The sequence below is a fragment of the Salvelinus alpinus genome, chromosome 9, assembly GCF_045679555.1.
Source record: "Salvelinus alpinus chromosome 9, SLU_Salpinus.1, whole genome shotgun sequence".
Lineage (NCBI taxonomy): Eukaryota > Metazoa > Chordata > Actinopteri > Salmoniformes > Salmonidae > Salvelinus > Salvelinus alpinus.
Window position 1 is genome coordinate 30,517,283 of NC_092094.1, and position 23,408 is coordinate 30,540,690.

Consider the following 23,408-nt stretch of genomic DNA (forward strand, 5'->3'; position numbering starts at 1 on the left):
TCTGCCCAGCAACACTGATTGTTTTTTTTAGCCATACAAGGGAGGGAACTCCTGCAAGTCCGGTGGTTATAATTATTAAAATGTGATTCACATTTAAAATATATATATATAAAAAATAGAATAATATATCTCTCTCTCTCTCTGATTTGTATGTTATGCTATGCAGCTGAGCATCCAGTTGGGTGCAATACATCTGGTTTGAGCTTTTATCAGTGTCTGTCCGGTCTGTATCTTGAGTAGAACCTAACAAGGCTTAGCTCAGCCTCATGGGGAGATGTAAAGTCAATATGCCCGCCTCAAGAACAACAACTTGGTTAATCTTGGTTAGTATGCTACATCTGCAGGTGGTTAGGTCAGAAGTGACTGACAGAGCCTCTGTAGGATTACAGCCCAGAACGGCCACCAGGCGAACTTTCCCTACTGCACCTGTGTGGTAATGAAGAGTCCAGTAGCTTATACAATTGGAAAAGTAAAGAGAGTCTGTAAATGTTGCAGATAGCTAAAGAAACATACTGTATAACAGTATTATAAACCTAGTGACTAGACCAAGCAGCCTCCAGCCTCAGACCATGACGGTCCATTGCTTAAAGTGTAAGTATTTGATAGATCAAATTGGATGAAAATAAAAATTTTGTGAGGCACCATGCAAATGTACTTGCATTAAAGTTCCATCAATACATTCTCATTATCAACTGTGATTTAATTGACTGATCTTAGTAATCTCTATAGGATTGTTGATTAATTTCAAACAATACCCTCCTCTGTATCTTGTCTTCCCTTTTTGGGGACATCTCTGAGAGAAAAGCTCAATGTTTCTCTCTCTCTCTCACACACACAAAACGTATCTCAGCCATCTGGACATGTTTTGATTATGTCTTTAAGTGTTGCTGTGAGTGTGATATTGCAACCTACATGCACAATTAGAAAGCTGAAGATGTTATTGTTCCAAAGAGTTCCGACTAAATTAGTTATATGTAATTATATGTATTGGTCCACCATTGTTGATTTGACATTAGCACAATAAAAGCTATTTACTGTCAAAGTTGACTGTGCGTTCTTCAATTAAATCCTGATGATTATTCTGTTCCTAAATACAGAACACTTGAATGGGTCAGTTCTATCACAGTAAAGACACAAACATGAGTGTATTCGTTTTATTAAGACCACATGCAATGTCAGGCAGTGTCCATGAAAGGTCAATAGGCCTATGTACAGTATCTGTTGTGAAAATGGTTTTCAAAACATAGCCTAAGAGCAGCCTAAAGCTGAGATTATGGCCACACACACACACACATGAAACGCATCTGTCTCAGCCATCTGGACATGTTTTGATTATGTCTTTAAGTGTTGCTGTGAGTGTGATATTGCAACATACATGCACAATTAGAAAGCTGAAGATGTTATTGTTCCAAAGCAGGTATTCACAACCTGCATTCCCCAGGGGTACGCGCAATGCCGTTGGGGGTACGTCAAATAAAAATGTGATTCACATTTTTAAAAATACATTTAAAAATTACATGGTTTTTTTCTTCACATTTTCAAACAGCACATTTATATTTTCCAACGGGGCTATACATTTGGATGAGGTTTTTCTATCCTGAGTAGCCTAGTTTCACTGCCAAAAATAAACACACACACACACACCGCTGTGTGGTCTTTTATAAGGGTGTGGAGGCTGACGCCCAACTGTCTTACCGGTTCCAGCCCTAACAACTGTTACCAAGGCTGAGGTTCAGCCAACCACATGGATCTGAACGAAACACTCAAGTTAAACTCTAACTACACACACACAATATCATTGCAAGGTGTGTGTGAGGTGTAGCTTGTGACGCTGCTCTGTACCTTTCCAAAAGAGGACTTAGATGTGTATATGTGTGTGCGTGTAACTCATTACAGAGAGAGAGAGAGAGAGAGATAAAAGAAGGAGAGGCTAATGAGATCAGGTTGTTATTTTCCACAGTAGCAGGAAGTTGTGAAAGCTGACAGACATGTTTTACTCTCTCAGTCACACACAAGACCAGAATTAGGATCAGAGGTTACAGTTTATTTGGCTCATTTGTTTTGGTGCATCAACCAACCAGACCAGTGTGAAATGGCATAGATGTTATAAAAGTCACTGTAATCTAACATAGATCTAAATATACTGTAAAACTGACTACAACTCACCAAAAACTTGGTCACAAATAAAAATCAACTTTATAAAAAGAGTCAGAGACTTCAAGGCGTTTTCAAATTGGGTAGAGCGAGAGAGTAAGAAGGAGAGAGAGTGTGAGAGGGAGAGAGAGAGATCAAGAGAAAGAGGGGTTCTTGTACTCTACTGGAGCGACCAAGCTGCCGCTCTATTTCAAAGAACGGGAGAAATAAGCTCACCACAGACCACAGCCTGCAATATCATTGGGAACTTGTCACAATGTGATGATTTAATTGGCTCTGGCTAAGGAACGGTATAGTTTGAGTCGCTTTGCTATAGGGAGTTGTCTTAGGGCCGCCCCTGGTCCTTCAGATGTTATTTTGGTAGAAATGTGATCACAGTACAATATTATTACAATCATTAATAGAATATATTTTGCTTACATGTCATGCCATTATTTCATCAATAGTTTAATTTAAATCATTGAGCAGTTGTGGTAATTGAAAGTCTGTTCATATTACTTTTTTTTTTTTATGACACCTCTAGACTACTATTCATAGATCTCTTAATTCATCATAAATCACAAATGTGTTATGTTTATTTCACTTCCTGAACTAGTTTCTCACAGGGCCAATCAGTGAACAGTGACATCACCATGATGGTTTAGGAGTGTCGACCTGAGCACTGGACAGATTCCATGTTAAAGAGGATCAGCCTGAGAAAGGCACTGCACAGATTTGCTAACCTAGATCACTTCATGAGTAGATGTTTAGGATACAGGGTGATTCTGCGCAGCACCGTCCTCAGGCTGATCCCCTCGATCACCAGGTGTAGCAGATCCTTGTTACAGAGGTTAGGGGATCTAAAGTACTCGTTGGCAGTGGGTTGGCAGCTGCTAGCTCTCAGGCCGACCTTTCTCAACAAGTAAACAAAAGTCATGTAACTAGGAATGACATCATGCAACATTAAAAGGCATCGTCATGGTAATGATAACATCATCAGACGATCTCCCGTGACTTCCTGATGGCACAGCAGAGCAGCATGCTAAAGATCATCCCAAACACCTGGGGAATAGAATGGGAAATGCAGAATAAATTAAGCGTTCTCTATTGTAGGGAGGTTGTCCGTCAGCCTTTCTATCTGTATGTCAGTAATAGGGCATTGTGGGCTAACATGGTCTTCCGTTTCTCTGTGTGTGTGTGTCTTACCATGATGACTCCAATAGCGATGCCCACTCCTCCTATGATGTGCAGCTTGGAGTCAAACACTTCATCTATAGCATCAGGACAGCTCTGCAACACACACACACACACACACACACACACACACACACACACACACACACACACACACACACACACACACACACACACACACACACACACACACACACACACACACACACACACACACACACACACACACACACACACACACACACACACACACACACACACACACACACACACATACATATATCCATCAAGGGGCTGTAGACATTACACAAAGTGGAAGGAGGAACACCTGACCACAAACACAATCACAGATCAGGGTGTTACCTTGATGATGAGGCTATCCAGCCCATCTCTTGGGGGACAGGTATCTTTGGCAAAGTCCACAAAGGAACCTGTTGGTCCGCAGCAGTCCAACTGTAACACACACAGGGTAGAATAGAATGGTACCTTATTTGTCCAACTGTTTTTATGTGGAAGGTATTTGTTTCTGCTCCCAACCCCCTAGACAATACACACACAAGCAAACACATTAACTTCATGATTACCCCAGTCTGTATGAGACGGAGTGTCTCTCTCAGTGTGTCCTGTGAAGTGTTCTGGTAGTTCTGATATGTCTCCAAGTAGAACTGAGTGATGTCATCAACCACCTGTAGAGGAAGGGTTGCAATGTGACAAAACGTAGGGAAAGGGTTTTAATGTAACAAAGAGAAGAACAGAGGAAGGGATTTAATGTAACACAGAACGGGGGATGTAACATGTTTTGGCACCTTGCTTTGGTTGGAGAACCCCCAGATTCCAGCGGCGACCTCGATGGCGAATATGATGAGGAGAAAGAAGAAGAACTGCAAGAGAGAGATATGCATATAACTTTTGTGTGTGTATGTGCCCCCTGACACAAACCACTGCTGAGGAGGGATTTTGGAAAAGAGGATTAGAAATCGAAAGAGAGCTAAAAAAAGAGAGAGACAGAGAGACAGAAAGACAGAGAGAACGAGATCTGGCCTTGAATCTGTTCTGTAACCAGTGATATACTGAAGTCACAGAGTATCAGACTATCAGCCCCAACAGTCAACAGTCCAACTGACTACAAAGAGAAAGATAAAGAGGGGAGGACAGGAGAGGAGAGAAGACAGGATAGGAGAGGACAGGAGAGGAGAAGACAGGAGAGGATAGGAGAGGAGAGGAGATATAGAGGTTAACTCACCAGCCCCAGCATACACGGTGACTCCTGAATCGCTCCACAGCATCCCAGGAACCCAACAACCATCATTAATGACCCTGCAATTATGAGGATATACACACCTACACACAAACACGCACACACACACACACCACCATCAGAGCACCTGCAGTGATATTTGATCATGTATGTGTGTGCATGCTTGTGTGTGTGCGAGTGGGTAAATGTGTGAGTGTGTGAGTTACCTGTGAAGAAGATATGGGGAGATTCTGCTCCTTCAAACAGCCCTCTGGTCTTTGGGTCAAACCTCAACCACAACCCTATAGCCAGCACTCCTGTACCTGCAAGCTAACACAGACACATGACACATGATATTAGATATCATACACACACATACCTATCCCAGGGCAAGGAAAGCCAGGTGAGAGAGAGACACACACAGCTAGCCTCTATCCTTCGATTCCTACAGTAGATACAGTGGATTCAGGAAGTATTCAGACCCCTTGACTTTTTCCATATTTTGTTACATTTCCAGCCTTATTCTAAAATGGAATAAATATTTTTTTTCCCTCATCAATATACACACAATACCTCATAATGACAAAGCAAAAACATGTTTTCAGAAAATAGTCACATGCGCCGAATACAACAGTGAAATGCTTACTTACAAGCCCTTAACCAACAATGCAGTTAAGAAAAAATAAATACAAATAGAAATATAACAAATAATTAAGGAGAAACAATAAAATAACAGCAGCGAGGCTATATACAGGGGGTTCCAGTACAGAGGCTTCCGGTACAGAGTCAATGTGCGGGGGCACCGAGTCAGAATGCTCTCGATGGTGCAGTTGTAGAATTTGAAGATCTGAGGACCCATGCCAAATCTTTTCAGTCTCCTGAGGGGGAACAGGCTTTGTCGTGCACTCTTCACGACTGTCGTGGTGTGTTTGGACCATGATAGTTTGTTTGTGATGTGGCCACCAAGAAACTTGAGGCTCTCAACCTGCTCCACTACAGCCCCGTCAATGAGAATGGGGGCGTGTTCAGTCCTCCTTTTTCTGTAGTCCACAATCATCTCCTTTGTCTTGATCATGTTGAGGGAGAGGTTGTTATCCTGGCACCACACTGCCAGGTCTCTGACCTCCTCCCTATAGGCTGTCTCCTCGTTGTCAGTGATCAGGCACTATTGTGCAGTCGGCAAACCTAATGATGGTGTTGGAGTCATGCTTCGCCATGCAGTCATGGGTGAACAGGGAGTACAGGAGGGGACTAAGTACGTACCCCTGAGGGGCCCCTGTGTTGAGGATCAGTGTGGCAGATGTGTTGTTACCTACCCATACCAAATTGCAAATTGGAGTGGGTCTAGAGTTTCTAGGATAATTGTGTTGATGTGAGCCATGACCAGCCTTTCAAAGCACTTCATGGCTACGGAAGTGAGTGCTACGGGTCTGTAGTCATTTAGGCAGGTTGCCTTCATGTTCTAGGGCACAGGCACTATGGTGATCTGCTTGAAACATGTTGGTATTACAGACTCGGTCAGGGACAAGTTGAAAATGTCAGTGAAGACACTTGCCAGTTGGTTAGCGAATGCTCAGAGTATATGTCCTGGTAATCCGTCTGGCCCTGCGAATGTTGAGCTGTTTAAAGGTCTTACTCATATCGGCTACGGAGAGTGTGATCACACAGTCGTCCGGAACAGCTGACGCTTTCATGCATGCTTCAGTGTTGCTTGCCTCGAAGCGAGCATACAGTGGCAAGAAAAGGTATGTGAACCCTTTGGAAATACCTGGATTTCTGCATAAATTGGTCATAACATTTGATCTGATCTGCATCTAGGTCACAACAATAGACAAACACAGTCTACTTATACTAATAACACACAAACAATTATATGTCTTTATTGAACACACTGTGTAAACATTCACAGTGCAGGGTGGGAAAAGTATGTGAACCCTTGGATTTAATAACTGGTTGACCCTCCTTTGGCAGCGATAACCTCAACCAAACATTTTCCGTGGTTGTGGATCAGACCTGCACAATGGTTAGGAGGAATTTTCGACCATTCCTCCTTACAAAACTGTTTCTGCGTTGTGTTCTTGCAGTCATCTTTGCAGGACGGACACTCTTAGGGAGAGTATCAACAGTGCTGAACTTTCTCCATTTATAGACAATTTGTCTTACCGTGGACTGATGAACATCAAGGCTTTTAGAGATACTTTTGTAACCCTTTCCAGCTTTATGCAAGTCAACAATTCTTTATCTTAGGTCTTCTGAGATCTCTTTTGTTCGAGGCATGGTTCACATCAGGTAATGCTTCTTGTGAATAGCAAACAATTTTTTTGTGTGCTTTTTATAGGGCAAGGCAGCTCTAACCAACATCTCCAATCTCGTCTCATTGATTGGACTCCAGGTGAGCTGACTCCTGACTCCAATTAGCTTTTGGAGAAGTCCTTAGCCTAAGGGTTCACATACTTTATCCAACCTACACTGTGAATGTGTTATGTAAATTAAATTAAATTATAAATTATGTATTCAATATAGACAAGAAAAATACAATAATTTGTGTGTTACTAGTTTAAGTACACTATGTCTATTGTTGTGACTTAGATGAAGTTCAGATCAAATTTGATGACCAATTTATGCAGAAATACAGGTAATTCCAAAGGGTTCACATACTTTTTCTTGCCACTGTAGAAGGGATTTAGCTCGTCTGTTAGGCTCGTGTCACTGGGCAGCTCGCGGCTGTGCTTCCCTTTGTTGTACGTAATAGTTTGGAAGCCCTGCCACATCCGACGAGCGTCGGAGCCGGTGTAGTACGATTCAATCTTAGTCCTGTATTGATGAGTTGCCTGTTTGATGGTTCGTCAGAGGGCATAGCGGGATTTCTTGAAAGCGGCAGCTCTAGATATTTTAAGGTCAGAGCTAGGAATGTCATTATGTGGTTTATCTTTGTTAAAATGTGTGTCAGAGAAATTCTATAGGAAGAGAGACTGCAGATTCTTAAAACAACAATATTATTAGATTTGCAAAAATGATGCAATCCACCATCGCCAGGAATGGTTCAGAGTTGAAAGCTTAACAAACATAGTCGGGTTGTCACACCCTGATCAGTTTCACCTGTCCTTGTTATTGTCTCCACCCCCTCCAGGTGTCACTTGTTATCCCTGGTGTATATATCCCTGTGTTTCCTGTCTCTCTGTGCCAGTTTGTCTTGTATGTTCCAAGTCAACCAGCGTGTTTTTCCCGTGCTCCTGCCTTTTCTATTCTCTTTCACTAGTCCTCCTGTGTTTTACCCTTGCCTGTTTTCTGGACCCGCCTGCCTGACCATTCTGCCTGCCCTGACCTCGAGCCTGCCTGCCACACTGTACCTCCTCAACTCAGAACTGGTTTTGACTTTTGCTAGTCCACGACCATTCTCTTGCCTACCCCTTTTGGATATAATAAATAAAATAAAAAATAACAAAGACTCAAACCATCTGCGTCCCGTGTCTGCATCTGGGTCTCGCCTTGTGCCCTTATACGGACGGTTCTCAAGGTAGCTGACTGAGGTTTTTGGTGTAACCACTGAGTTGCCCACTTTGATATTTAAACCAGGGGACCCTGCAAGCTTTACTCTGGAACCAAATAAGATGGATTCTGTTTTTAAGATGCGGGTCATTTTTTTTTTTTATTATCTGAAAGCCATTTACTGATATTGGATAACTCTGCACTAACGATCTCTTCTTCTGAGGCTTTGTTCTCATGGGACACCAGTGGAGCAGAGTCATCAGCATACAAAAACAAATGACGAGAGCAGGCTGATTTCATATTGTTAATGTACAGTAGGAGTAGAAGAGGGCCAAGGATGCTCCCTGTGGTCCCACAGCTAATCCCCTTTGCACTTGAATGTTTCCCATTAACATACACCATTTAGTCTCTTCTTGTTAAATAGGACTTAACCCAGTCAATGGCCCTGCAATTAAAACCAAAGGCTTTTCACTTGTAGAGCATGATACTAAGGAAATCTCTAGATTTTGCACACCTGCAGTAGAGTATCTTGTGATAAAATGCAGACCACACTACTTGCCTAGAGAGTTTTCAGCTATACTTTTCATGGCTGTCTATTTACCACCACAGACGGATGCTGGCACTAAGACCGCACTCAGTCAGCTGTATAAGGAAATAAGCAAACAGTAAACCGCTCACCCAGAGGCGGCGCTCCTAGTGGCCGGAGACTTTAATGCTGGGAAACTTATCAACTTATCAGTTCCACCTAATTTCTATCAACATGTTAAATGTGCAACCAGAGTGAAAAAAATTCTAGATCATCTGTACTCCACACACAGAGACACGTACAAAGCTCTCCCTCGCCCTCCATTTGGTAAATCCGACCACAAATCTATCCGCATGATTCCTGCTTACAGGCAAAAATGAAAGGTGCGGGACTCTAACCCGGAAGCTTATAAGAAATCCTGCTATGCCCTCCAACGAACCATCAAACAGGCAAAGGGTCAATAGAGTATCTTGTACAATTAACAGTTTTTGTACATTTATATTTACACATGTTTGGTAAGAGGAACAGCGTATGAAAACACAAACACAGAGTTTCATCCTAAGATTGAATCATACTACACAGGCTCCGACGCTCGTCTTATGTGGCAGGGCTTGCAAACTATTACAGACTACAAAGGGAAGCACAGCCGCGAGCTGCCCAGTGACACGAGCCTACCAGATGAGCTAAATCACTTTTATGCTCGCTTCGAGGCAAGCCACACTGAGGCATGCATGAGAGCATCAGCTGTTCCGGACGACTGTGTGATCACGCTCTCCGTAGCTGACGTGAGTAAGACCTTTAAACAGGTCAACATTCACAAGGCTGCGGGGCCAGACGGATTATCAGGACGTGTGCATGTACTGACCAACTGGCAGGTGTCTTCACTGACATTTTCAACATGTCCCTGATTGAGTCTGTAATACCAACATGTTTCAAGCAGACCACCATAGTGCCTGTGCCCAAGAACATGAAGGCAACCTGCCTAAATGACTACAGACCCGTAGCACTCACGTCCGTAGCCATGAAGTGCTTTGAAAGGCTGGTCATGGCTCACATCAACACCATTATCCCAGAAACCCTAGACCCACTCCAATTTGCGTACCGCCCAAACAGATCCACAGATGATGCAATCTCTATTGCACTCCACACTGCCCTTTCCCACCTAGACAAAAGGAACACCTACGTGAGAATGCTATTCATTGACTACAGCTCAGCGTTCAACACCATAGTACCCTCAAAGCTCATCACTAAGCTAAGGATCCTGGGACTAAACATCTCCCTCTGCAACTGGATCCTGGACTTCCTGACGGACCACCCCCAGGTGGTGAGGGTAGGTAGCAACACATCTGCCACGCTGATCCTCAACACTGGAGCCCCTCAGGGGTGCGTCCTCAGTCCCCTCCTGTACTCCCTGTTCACCCACGACTGCGTGGCCAGGCACGACTCCAACACCATCATTAAGTTTGCAGACGACACAACAGTGGTAGGCCTGATCACCGACAATGACGGGACAGCTGATTAGGGAGGAGGTCAGAGACCTGGCCGGGTGGTGCCAGAATAACAACCTATCCTTCAACGTAACAAAGACTAAGGAGAAGATTGTGGACTACAGGAAAAGGAGGACCAAGCATGCCCCCATTCTCATTGAAGGGGCTGTAGTGGCGCAGGTTGAGAGCTTCAAGTTCCTTGGTGTCCACATCACCAACAAACTAAAATGGTCCAAACACACCAATACAGTCATGAAGAGGGCACGACAAAGCCTATTCCCCCTCAGGAAACTAAAAAGATTTGGCATGGGTCCTCAGATCCTCAAAAGGTTCTACAGCTGCAACATCGAGAGCATTCTGCCTGCCTGCATTCTGCATCACTGCCTGGTACGGCAACTGCTCGGCCTCCAACCGCAAGGCACTACAGAAGGTGGTGCATACGGCCCAGTACATCACTGAGGCTAAGCTGCCTGCCATCCAGGACCTCTATACCAGGCAGTGTCAGAGGAAGGCCCTAAAAATTGTCAAAGACCCCATAGACTGTTCTCTCTACTACCGCATGGCAAGCGGTACCGGAGTGCCAAGTCTAGGACAAAAAGGCTTCTCAACAGTTTTTACCCCCAAGCCATAAGACTCCTGAACAGGTAATCAAATGGCTACCCGGACTATTTGCATTGTGTGCCCCCCCATCACCAACCCCTCTTTTATGCTGCTGCTACTCTCTGTTTATCATATATGCATGGTCACCTTAACTAAACAATCATGTACATACTACCTCAATTAGCCCGACCAACCGGTGCCCCCGCACATTGGCTACCCGGGCTATCTGCATTGTGTCCCGCTACCCGCTACCCACCACCTGCCAACCCCTCTTTTACGCTACTGCTACTCTCTGTTTATCATATATGCATAGTCACTCTAACTATATCTACATGTACATACTACCTCAATCAGCCCGACTAACTGGTGCCTTTATAAAGCCACGCTACTGTTATAGACTCGCTACTGTTATTTTTCACTGTCTTTTTACTGTTGTTTTTATTTCTTTACTTACCTATTGTTCACCTAATACCTAGTATTTGTTTATTATTATTTATTTTTTTACTTAGAAATTGCACTGTTGGTTAGAGCCTGTAAGTAAGCATTTCACTGTAAGGGCTACACCTGTTGTAATCGGCGCACGTGACAAATAAACTTTGATTTGGTTTGATACGATGATCAACCATATCAAACGCCTGCAGATCTAGCCTTACCATTCCACAGTCAACTTCTTTCCTGATAAAGTCAGTTAAAAACAATAGACATCTATCTGTGGAGTGGGACTTTCTTAAACCAGACTGTAGTTCATATTAAAGATGATTCTTGATGGTATATTCCTCAATCTTTCATACGTGACTTTTTCAAGCAATTTAGACAGCACACTCAAAATGAATACAGGTCTATAGTTTCCCTTGTCTGTTTTGCTGCCCTTCTTGTGGATAGGGATCACTATAGTTTTGTATATACGTGGGGACTCTACCCTGCTCAATAGAGATGTTGATTAAATGGGTGACACAAGGAACAATAAGTTCAGCTCCATCTCTTAAAAACCTTTCAGGGATATTGTCGAGGCCTGTACCTTTAGAGCAGTTTAGTTCAGACAGTCTCTTGACAACTTCAGCCTGAGACACTGCTGTAAAGGAAAAGGCAATCACTTGGAGTAATAGCCCAAGACCTGACCCTTCCCATACACTCCAGTACAACCAGGTAGCTTCTCAACCAAATTTGAGGCAACTGTTGTGAATTTTTTTTTGAGATTGTCAGCTACCACTTCCTTGTCAAACGTGATTTCCACATTGACCTCAAGACCCAAGCTTTTGCAATTTGTTTTCTGTTCATCACTATATCCCAACTGTTTCAGGGAGTGCAACAACTTCCTAGGGTGACTCCTATTCTCACCAATTGTGTCTTTAAAATAAAGAAATGTGGCATCTTCAATCATCTGACTAGATTTGTATTTATTGTTGAGAGTATCATTAAGCCAGGATCAGGTTGGTACATGCAACAGTTGCACTCAGTTGCACTCTTTCACGCTATATCCATCTGTCTGTATGTCTATGTCCCACACACACACATTCCTCAAACCGCCTCCTCAATCTAATTATTAACTTTAGCCTCGATGGAGAATAGTGATCTGCTCCAGGGTGTGTGTGTGTGTATGAGTGTATCAGCATTAGTGATGCGCGGGTAAGTTTAGGGCAATTAAATATTGTGTGGCTGAAGGGCGGGTGGGTTGAATAAAGAGAAAACAATGCATTAAAACCCATGAATGTATAATTCTTGTGCAATTCCTATCTATAGGCTATATTGAGCCTCCAGTATTTATGCTGCAGTAGTTTATGTGTCGGGGGCTAGGGTCAATCTGTTATATCTGGAGTATTTCTCCTGTCTTATCCGGTGTCCTGTGTGAATTTAAGTATGCTCTCTAATTATCTCGCTTTCTTTCTTTCTTTCTTTCTTTCTTTCTTTCTTTCTCTCGGAGGACCTGAGCCCTAGGACCATGCCTCAGGACTACCTGGCCTGATGACTCCTTGCTGTCCCCAGTCCACCTGGCCGTGCTGCTGCTCCAGTTTCAACTGTTGTGCCTGCGGCTATGGAACCCTGACCTGTTCACCGGACGTGCTACCTGTCCCAGACCTGCTGTTTTCAACTCTCTAGAGACAGCAGGAGCGGTAGAGATACTCAAATCAAGTCAAATTTATTTATATAGCCCTTCGTACATCAGCTGATATCTCAAAGTGCTGTACAGAAACCCAGCCTAAAACCCCAAACAGCAAGCAATGCAGGTGTAGAAGCAGATACTCTGAATGATCGGCTATTAATAGCCAACTGACATTTACTCCTGAGGTGCTGACCTGTTGCACCCTCTACAACCACTGTGATTATTATTATTTGACCATGCTGGTCATCTATGAACATTTGAACATCTTGTCCATGTTCTGTTATAATCTCCACCCGGCACAGCCAGAAGAGTATTGGCCACCCCTCATAGACTGTTTCCTCTAGGTTTCTTCCTAGGTTCTGGCCTTTCTAGTGAGTTTTTCCTAGCCACCGTGCTTCTACACCTGCATTGCTTGCTGTTTGGGGTTTTAGGCTGGGTTTCTGTACAGCACTTTGAGATATCAGCTGATGTAACAAGGGCTTTATAAATAAGTTTTTCTTTAATTTATCTGGAGTTATTACTTTAGCGTGCCAAATAAACACCAATTTACAAACGTCGATCATCTGAGGCAAAAAGGAAGATGTGTGTGTTTAATTCAATAAGAGAAATGTTGCGAAATGGAGTTTAAAATCATTAGTAGTCTAATGTTTGGGAAAGATTTGGTGAAGTGGTAAAAGAGGATCATAGCAGTGCCGGATATGTTATGTGTGATGATTGCGAGATGCTATACAAATTCAACAGTCACAAGACGGGGACTTCCAAATGGCAAGTCAAGGAAACTGTACTATTCAGATGGGTTAAATAGAATATAGCATAACTGAAATCTAGACACTGAATGTAGGTATATAACCTCTCACATAGCCTAATATACTGACAGTAGGTCTATAACCTCTCACATAGAAAAATATACAGTGCCTTCAGAAAGTATTCTCACCCCTTGACTTTTTCCACATTTTGTTGTTACAGCCTGAATTTATAATGGATTTTTTTTTTTTATCTACTTTTTTAAACTAATGAATTGAAAATGAAAAGCTGAAATGTCTTGAGTCAATAAGTATTCAACCCTTTGTTATGGCAAGCCTAAATAAGTTCAGGAGTAAAAGTGTGCTTAACAAGTCACATAATTTGTAGTTTTATTTATTTAACCTTATTTAACTAGGCAAGTCAGTTAAGAACAAATTATTGTTTACAATGACGGCCGACCCCAGCCAAACCCTAACCCAGACGACGCTAGGCCAATTGTAAGCCGCCCTATGGGACTCCCAATCACAGCCAGTTGTGATACAGCCTTTAATCAAACCAGGGTCTGTAGTGACACCTCTAGCACTGAGATACAGTGCCTTAGACTGCTGCGCCACTCGGGAGCCCCATAATAAGTTGCATGGACTCACTCTGTGTACCATAATAGTGTTTAACATGATTTTTGAATGACTACCTCATCTCTGTACCCCAACAGAGGATGAACCAACAACATTGTAGTTACTCCACAATACTAACCTAATTGACAGAGTAAAAAGAAGGAAGCCAGTACATAATACAAATATTCCAAAACACGTATCATGTTTGCACTAAAGTAAAACTGCAAAAAATTTGGGGGAAAAATGAAATTGATGACCTGAACACAAAAGCATTATATTTGGGGCAAATCCAACACAACACATCCCTGAGTACCATTCTTCATATTTTCAAGCATTGTGGTGGCTGCATCATGTTATGGGTATGCTTGTCATCGGCAAGGACTAAGGAGATTTTAATGATAAAAATAAATGGAATAGAGCTAAGCACAGGCAAAATCCTAGAGGAAAACATGGTTCAGTCTGCTTTCCAACAGACAATGTGAGAAAAATGTACCTTTCAGCAGGACAGTAACCTAAAACACAAGGCCACATTTACAGTGGAGTTGCTTACAGAGATGACATTGAATGTTCCTGAGAGGCCAAGTTACAGTTTTGACTTAAATTGGCTTGAAAATCTATGGCAAGACTTGAAAATGGCTCTCCAGCAATGATCAACAACGAACTTGATAGAATAATATGCAAATATTGTACAATCCAGGTGTGCAAAGTTCTTAGAGACTTACCCAGAAAGACTCACAGCTGTAATCGCTGCCAAAGGTGGTTCTAACATGTATTGACTCAAGGGTTTGAATCAAGATATATATATTTTTTAAATATACAAATGTTAGAAATTTTCTGCCACTTTGACATTAGAGCATTTTGTGTTGATCGTTGACAAAAAATGACAATCAAATACATTTTAATCCAATTTTGTAACACAACAAAATGTGGAAAAAGTTAAGGGGTGTGAATACTTTCTGAAGGCACTGTAGGCCTAATATTAACTCCTGCAGAATTAAGTATTTATTGCAGTAAAATGACACACCAAATGTGTGGAGTGGAGAAATATGATTTATATCTTTCAGCATCTTGAGAGAATGAATGTGTCACGCCCTGATCTGTTTCACCTGTCCCTGTGATTGTCTCCACACCCTCCAGGTGTCACTTATTTTCCCCAGTGTATTTATCCCTGTGTTTCCTGTCTCTCTGTGTCAGTTTGTCTTGTATGTTTAGTCAAGTCAACCAGCGTGGTTTTCCCCATACTCCTTTTCTATTCTCTTTTGCTAGTCCTCCCGGTTTTGACCACTGCCTGACTCTGGACTACTTTCCCACCTGCCTGATCATCCTGCCTGCCCTGACCTTGAATCTGCCTGCCCTTCGTTACCTATTGGACTCTGAACTGGTTTTGACCTTTTGCCTGTTCACGACCATTCTCTTGCCTATCCCTTTTTGGGACTCCAACCATCTGCCTCCTGGATCTCGCCCTGTGCCTTGATTGAATGTGCGGTTAGGTACTGTCTGTGAAGGTGGTGGTGCTATCTTTATCAGCATCATAAAAGTGAATAGTAGTTCAACCACACAAAATATGCATCCAAGCCAAACTGAAATCTTATCAAACACATGTTGGGTTTGTTTAATAAACAGCTTTTCATTTCCTAAATCTGTAAAACTGATGTCATTTGGAAATTTTGCACATCAAATCTTTCCCGTTTTCACTTTATCACATAGTTGGGCGGTTGCGGATGGGTTGTTAGCAATTGGAAGCGGGTGCAGGTAAACAAACAGCTGACCTGGCATCACTAGTGCTTGTTCTGCAGTGTGGATAACAAGTCTGATCAGACCAAACCTAACAAGGCCAAGTAAGCTCAGTGAGTCGGTAGATTACTCATGCTTTGTTCTCCATTCGAAGAGAATGTAGGGTGTTCACTTGTCTTGGGCGGTATCCAGATTGTTATACCTTCATACCGACCTTATGCCATGCCGGAATATTCAGTAATACCGGTACTGAACACAAGGGGCGCTGTTCTCAAACCACACTGATACTCTGTAATCCGAAAGTTAGCAATGCTAACAAGTACATGCAAAATCCCATAGAGAATGCTAACGAGAACATTGGAAACATTTAACTCAGTAACTCAAAAATGCTAATCAGTTTGCTGCATGCACAAAACAAATATTAGCCAACAAGGCTCTTGATCCAGGATGGGATTCTCTACTGTTATCATGCTTGATTTTGGAAGAAGCTAAACACTTAGCTAGATAGCTAACTAGCTACTAAATGAGCAAAACTGCATAGCATTTAGCACATTTTAGACAGTTACCTTAATAGTTATAAGATGTCTAACTCGCAAACAATTAGTTGTGAATTCCATACTGTAATTACATCACCTGGCTCTAGCTGTACAACAGAGTGACTCACAAGGCTCCGGTCTCTGTTGTATGCTTGTAAACAAACACTAAGTGACAAGTGACTGGGGACTACCATAAGCTTCATAATAATGTGACAGGTGAAATTATGAATGCAATGTTCTTTATCTCCTAACGTATTGCACAAGTTGACTGCAGGTATTTACTTAAAAAGTAACTACAAATATTCAAATGTACAAAAAAACACGTTGACAGTATTGAAAAACCATCCTGTGACTTTTTCCAAATACCCCAGTAGACGGTACACCGCACAAGCCTAGTGTTCACCCATAAAATTACTGTTTCATTCAATAGAACATTGTATCTGAAAAACAATAGTCCAAACCCTATATGTAGTTCAAAAGTTACCAACGATTTACTCATAGAATTTAGCGTGATTAGAGAGAATATAATGTTTTTACGGTCATGGTCAAAATGTGGTCGCCGCTAAATAGAACAGAACAGCTCTAACTTTGAACATCAACTGACAAGCTAGCTAGTGGTTTCATGTTCGCTTGTGATAACATGGGCTTTTTCTAAATGAAATCTGCAGAATACAAAACAGAATTAAGCTTATATATACAGTATATATATATATATATATATATATATATTATCCTTAAAAAAATCTAACAGACTGAATTCCAATATATACCCTCCCCGAAAAAAGTATGTTCCAGTTTTCAGTTGACAAAATATGCAACCAAGAGCTGCACAGTCTAAACTAGCAATGGTCACAATAAACTAACGCTCTTATTTAATCAACATTGTTAAGTACAAGCATATTAAGGTTGTAGTATTGTAGAGAACAATCTAATAATTCATTGAATGTGATTAATGGGCTAGCCTCTGTCTTTTGTTGTACTGTTGAGAGTAGGCAATCATTACACCAGGAGCAGGTTGGTACATGCAACAGTTGCACTCAGTTATACACTCTCACACTATGTTTCTATCCGTCTGTCTGTATGTCTCTGTTCAATAAAAAGCATGAGCTGGCGAGCACCCCAAAAAAGTTGGCAGAGATGCTGACTAACGGGGAGTAAACTGTATGCTATGAAAAATAAGCAAAGAGAGTCGCACACTCAATATACAAGCTCCAAGTAATGTATTGGGTAAACCACAGTGAAGGCACACTGATGCCGAAACGTTGGTGGTTTACCCAGTAAAATACTGGGAGCTTGTATATTGAGTGTGCGACTCTCTTTATTTATTTGTATGTCTATGTCCCATACACACACGCACAAACTCCCACACACATACAGTGCATTCGTAAAGAATTCAGACCCCTTCACTTTTCCTAATCAATCTACACACAAAATCCCATAATGACAAAGCAAAAACAGGTTTTTAGAAATTAAAAAAATATATATATCATATTTACATAAGTATTCAGTACCTTTACATAGTACTTTGTTGAAGCAACTTTGGCGGAAGTGTAACGGCTGATTTCCTCCTCTTCGTCTGAAGAGGAGGTGTAGCAGGGATCGGACCAAGACGCAGAGTGGTAAGTGTCCATGTTTTAATATAATCCACTGAACACGACAAAAAATACAAAATAACAAAGTAACCTAACCGAAACAGTCCCGTGTGGCATGAACACAGACACAGGAAACAAACACCCACAAACCAACAGTGAAAACAGGCAACCTAAATATGGTTCCCAATCAGAGACAATGCAAAACACCTGTCTCTGATTGAGAACCATATCAGGCCAATTGACAAACCTAAACATAGAAACACATAACATAGACTGCCCACCCCAACTCACGCCCTGACCAACTAACTAAAGACAAAACAAAGGAAAATAAAGGTCAGAACGTGACAGGAAGCGATTACAGCCTTGAGACTTCTTGGGTATGACGATACAAGTTTGGTAAACCTGCATTTGGGGAGTTTCTCCCATTCTTCTCTGCAAATCCTCTCAAGCTCTGTCAGGTTGGATGGGGAGCGTCGCTGCACAGCTATTTTCAGGTCTCTCCAGAGATGTTCGATCGGGTTCAAGTCCGGACTCTGGCTGGGCCATTCAAGGACATTCAGAGACTTGTCCCGAAGCCACTCCTGCGTTGTCTTGGCTGTCTGCTTAGGGTCATTGTCCTGAGGTCCTGAGGGCTCTGGAGCAGGTTTTCATCAAGGATCTCTCTGTACTTTGCTCCGTTCATCTTTCCCTCAACCCTGACTAGTCTCCCAGTCCCTGCCGCTGAAAAACATCATCACCACATGATGCTGCCCCCACCATGCTTCACCGTAGAGACGGTGCCAAGTTTCCTCCAGACGTGAAGTTTGGCATTCAGGCCAATGAGTTCCATCTTGGTTACATAAGACCAGAGAATCTTGTTTCTCATGGTTTGAGAGTCTTTAGGTACCTTTTGGAAAACTTCAAGGGGGCTGTCATGTGCCTTTTACTGGGGAATGGTTTCGGTCTGGCCACTCAACCATGAAGGCATTATTGGTGGAGTGCTGCAGAGATGGTTGTCCTTCTGGAAGTTTCTCCCATCTCCACAGAGGAACTCTGGAGCTCAGAGTGTCCATCAGTTTCTTGGTCACCTCCCTGACCAAGGCCCTTCTCCCCCGATTGCTCAGGTTGACTGGGCGGCCAGCTCTAGGAAGAGTCTTGGTGGTTCCAAACTTCCTCCATTTAAAAATGGAGGCCACTGTGTTCTTTTTGTTTTCGCTTTGTCATTATGGGTTATTGTGTGTGGATTGATGATAATAATTATTTAGTTAATCCATTTTAGAATAAGGCTGTAATGAAGAAAATGTGGAAAAAGTAAAGGGGTCTGAATACTTTCCGAATGCACCGTACACACACACACACACACACACACACACACACACACACACACACACACACACACACACACACACACACACACACACACACACACACACACACACACACACACACACACACACACACACACACACACACACACAGTGGTGGGAAAAATACCCAAAAGTCATACTTGACATACCAAAATAGAAAGTTCCTCAAGTAAAAGTGAAAGTTACTGAGTAAAATACTACTGGAATAAAAGTCTAAAAGTATTTGGTTCTAAATATACTTAAGTATCAAAAGTAAAAGTAAAAGTATAAATTATTTTAAACTCCTTATATTAAGTAAAGCAGACGGTATCATTTTCTTGTTTTTAAAATGTACGGATAGCCAGGGGCACACTCCAGCACTCAGACATAATTTACAAACGATGCATGTGTTAAGTGAGTCTGCCAGATCAGAGGCAGTAGGGATGACCACGTGTTTTCTTGATAAGTGAGTGTGAATTGGACACTTTTCCTGTCCTGCTAAGCACTTAAAATGTAATAAGTACTTTTGGGTGTCAAGGAAAACGTAGGGAGTAAAAAGTACATTATTTTCTTTAGGAATGTAGTAAAATAAAAGTTGTAAAAAATATAAATAGTAAAGTACAGTACAGATAACCCTAAAAACTTCTTAAGTAGTACTTTAATGTATTTCTACTCAAGTACTTTACGCCACTGCACACACACACACACACACACACACACACACACACACACACACACACACACACACACACACACACACACACACACACACACACACACACACACACACACACACACACACACACACACACACACACACACACACACACACACACACACACACTCAAGCTAAGTTAAGTAGACCTACCCAGAAGAAGAAGTTGAAGATAAACATGATGTACTTCACACACCTGATCCCTCCGAACACTGCCATGTTACTAACGTGATCTCTGTGTGTAACAGAGCAGAACACTTCTCTCCTATTTCCCTAGACAGCCTCACAGAGAGTGAGAGAGACAAAGAGAGAGGAGATAAAGAGAGCAAAGAGCGATAGACAGAGAAAGTAGTAGAGAGTATAAGTCACGCCCTGAAGTCACCTGATCAGAGAGGTAGAGGGGAGGGAGGGAGGGAGGGAGGGAGGGGGGGGGGGGGGGAGATTGCAGACGACCTGGGTTCTACTCTGTAAGTGATTTAGTTGGTCTACTCCGTGATTTGATTTATTTTATTAATATAGTGTCGTGCATCTTCAGGATGCCCAGCCCACATGGGCTTATATGACACTGTATTTGCATGAAGACACTGTACTCTGTGAGTGATTAAGATAGTCTGTTTAATCTAATTATACTGCTTGCACACAGTTAGGCCCACAGTCTACAGACCACAGATAGGCTACCCTACACACACACACACACACACACACACACACACACACACACACACACACACACACACACACACACACACACACACACACACACACACACACACACACACACACACACACACACACACACACTACTGCTAATACAATGTCAACAGCTGCAGAAACTATCAAAAAGACACACACCCATACATAACAACCTACAGTCATGGAAACGTCATGACAGCGATTTCTAATCAACCATGTTGTTGTTTTCATCTCAAACTCAATTGACCGTTACAGAACGAAGCAATCAATCACGTATCACAATACATCAGGCATAACCCAACAATAACAGCACTGTCTAACTGTGTGCTAAAGTAAGTCTCAATGCAGCACTGTAAACACAGTGTGCAGACATAACAAACACATGCTCTGAATCATGCAAGAGGGGGTGCACTGTTCTTTCATCTGCATTGAGCATGCACACGTCACGGGCAGTCGCATACCCCACCAAGACAACATACAACACACACACAACCACATACCAAAGTGTGTGTATGTGTGCATGTGTGTATGTGCGTTTGCATATGCTTGTGCTTGTTCAGCAGTGTGAATGCCTAGTTCAAGAGGAAGTGAACATTCACCATACACACACACACACACACACACACAAACATTCATCTGTATTAGGCATACAAGTGTCATGCAGTCACACACCCCACCAAGACAAAACACAAAACAGACACAACCACATACCAAGGTCAAATTACTGAAACGCTGTGCACACTAGAACTGGGTCACTTAGCCACCAGGGATTATTCGGCCAGTGTGTGTGTGTGTGTGTGTGTGTGTGTGTGTGCGTGCGTGCGTGCGTGCGTGCGTGCGTGCGTGCGTGCGTGCGTGCGTGCGTGTGTGTGTGTGAGGGAGGGAGATTATTCCACCGGTCACAGACAAGATGCCACTTCTCAGTCCAGTCATGGCCAGCTAAATCACTCCAATTCCCCCAAGCAGATACTGACAAACCCTTCCAAGACAGATACATCTACACACACACACACACACACACACACACACACACACACACACACACACACACACACACACACACACACACACACACACACACACACACACACACACACATACATACATACATACATACATACATACATACATACATACATACATACATACATACATACACAGATAGCCTCTATCTTTTGGTTGCTACAGTATGTTGAAGGGTTGAGAGTAGGCTATCATTATGCCAGGAACAGGTTAGTACATGCAACAGTTGCACTCAGCTGCACTCTTTCACGCTATGTCTCTTTATATGTCAGTCTGTATGTCTTTCTTTCTTTCACACACACTCACTTGCATCATCCTCTCGCTGTACACCACCTCCATACTGTGTGAAATAAACCCTTAGAAATAACATTTATATGAATGAACCTGCTGTTGTCTGCAAGCCACACTAATACACACACACACACACACACACACACACACACACACACACACACACACACACACACACACACACACACACACACACACACACACACACACACACACACACACACACACACACACTCACTTGCATCATCCTCTCGCTGTACACCACCTCCATACTGTGTGAAATAAACCCTTAGAAATAACATTTATATGAATGAACCTGCTGTTGTCTGCAAGCCACACTAATACACACACAAACACACACACACACACACACACACACACACACACACACACACACACACACACACACACACACAACACACACACACACACACACACACACACACACACACACACACACACACACACACACACACACACACACACACACACACACACACACACACACACACACACACACACACACACACAGGTTTTTTAATAGTATATTAGTGACTCACCCAGAAAATGAGGTTGAAAGCGAACATCAGGTATTTGACGCACATCTCACTTCCTGATAGAGCGGCCATAGCGACACTAGTTACAGCGGCACAGTTCTCCTCTACTCTCCCGCTAAACGGTTATTAACAACGAACCCGCCAAACGACAATTTTAATACTAATAATTATTATGGTGTACAGTACACAAAGAGGAATCCGTTCTCCGCTGAGTCTTTCTCTGCCGCTGCTCTGCCGCGTCTCGTGCGCGTGTAGCGGTCCACCCCAGAGCGAGACCAACGGCTGTCGGTCTGTCCTGCTCTTTTTCTCTGAATGTCTCACTCTCACTGTATCGCTTCTTCATTTAACGTAACACTACAAAATGTATATATAAAGCCACATGTTATGACAGATCTATACCATATGAACAGATTAGACTATTATCAGAAGACGCTAAAAACGGTATGTTTGAATGTATGAATATTCTGTTTTTAATATGAATATTGGGATTCCCAGCCGCTGGTGCATTACGTAATGTATAAGCAGTAATCACGTCATCTCTCTGGACAACGGCAAATCGCGTGATAGTAATAAAATAGATAGTTTGATAAATGAATAAACGGATGAATGGACAGCGTACACGAGCATGACTGATATTGATGGGCTGGGCTGCTTTAACGTTGTCCCAAAAGTGAATCCTTCTACATCAGACACGCGCACACACGCACACCATAGCCTACTTCTCCGAGGCTGTTGTTAAAGGGCCAGCGCCCCCTTCTGTCTGTCTGTCTCGTGTAGCCTCAGTCATACTACACTGAATAAAAATTTAAACGCAACA

The 23,408-nt window shown here is 42.5% G+C and overlaps 1 protein-coding gene across 2 annotated transcripts; it reads right to left on the reverse strand.

Annotated features, from left to right (window-relative positions):
* Positions 1-2,023: 2,023 nt before the first annotated feature.
* On the reverse strand, positions 2,024-22,880 carry LOC139584621 (CD9 antigen-like). 2 transcript variants are annotated; one of them, XM_071416672.1, is made up of 9 exons: positions 22,595-22,806; positions 20,181-20,300; positions 4,792-4,894; positions 4,571-4,668; positions 4,134-4,208; positions 3,912-4,013; positions 3,691-3,780; positions 3,340-3,423; positions 2,024-3,195 (listed from the first exon to the last, which is right to left on the reverse strand). In XM_071416672.1, exons 1-9 carry the CDS (start codon positions 22,661-22,663, stop codon positions 3,130-3,132), a joined length of 807 nt encoding a protein of 268 aa, XP_071272773.1. In that variant the 5' UTR covers positions 22,664-22,806; the 3' UTR covers positions 2,024-3,129. The 2 variants fall into 2 exon arrangements, with proteins under 2 accessions (XP_071272773.1, XP_071272775.1); XM_071416674.1 differs by lacking the exon at positions 20,181-20,300 and having other exon boundaries at positions 22,595-22,880.
* Positions 22,881-23,408: the final 528 nt, after the last annotated feature.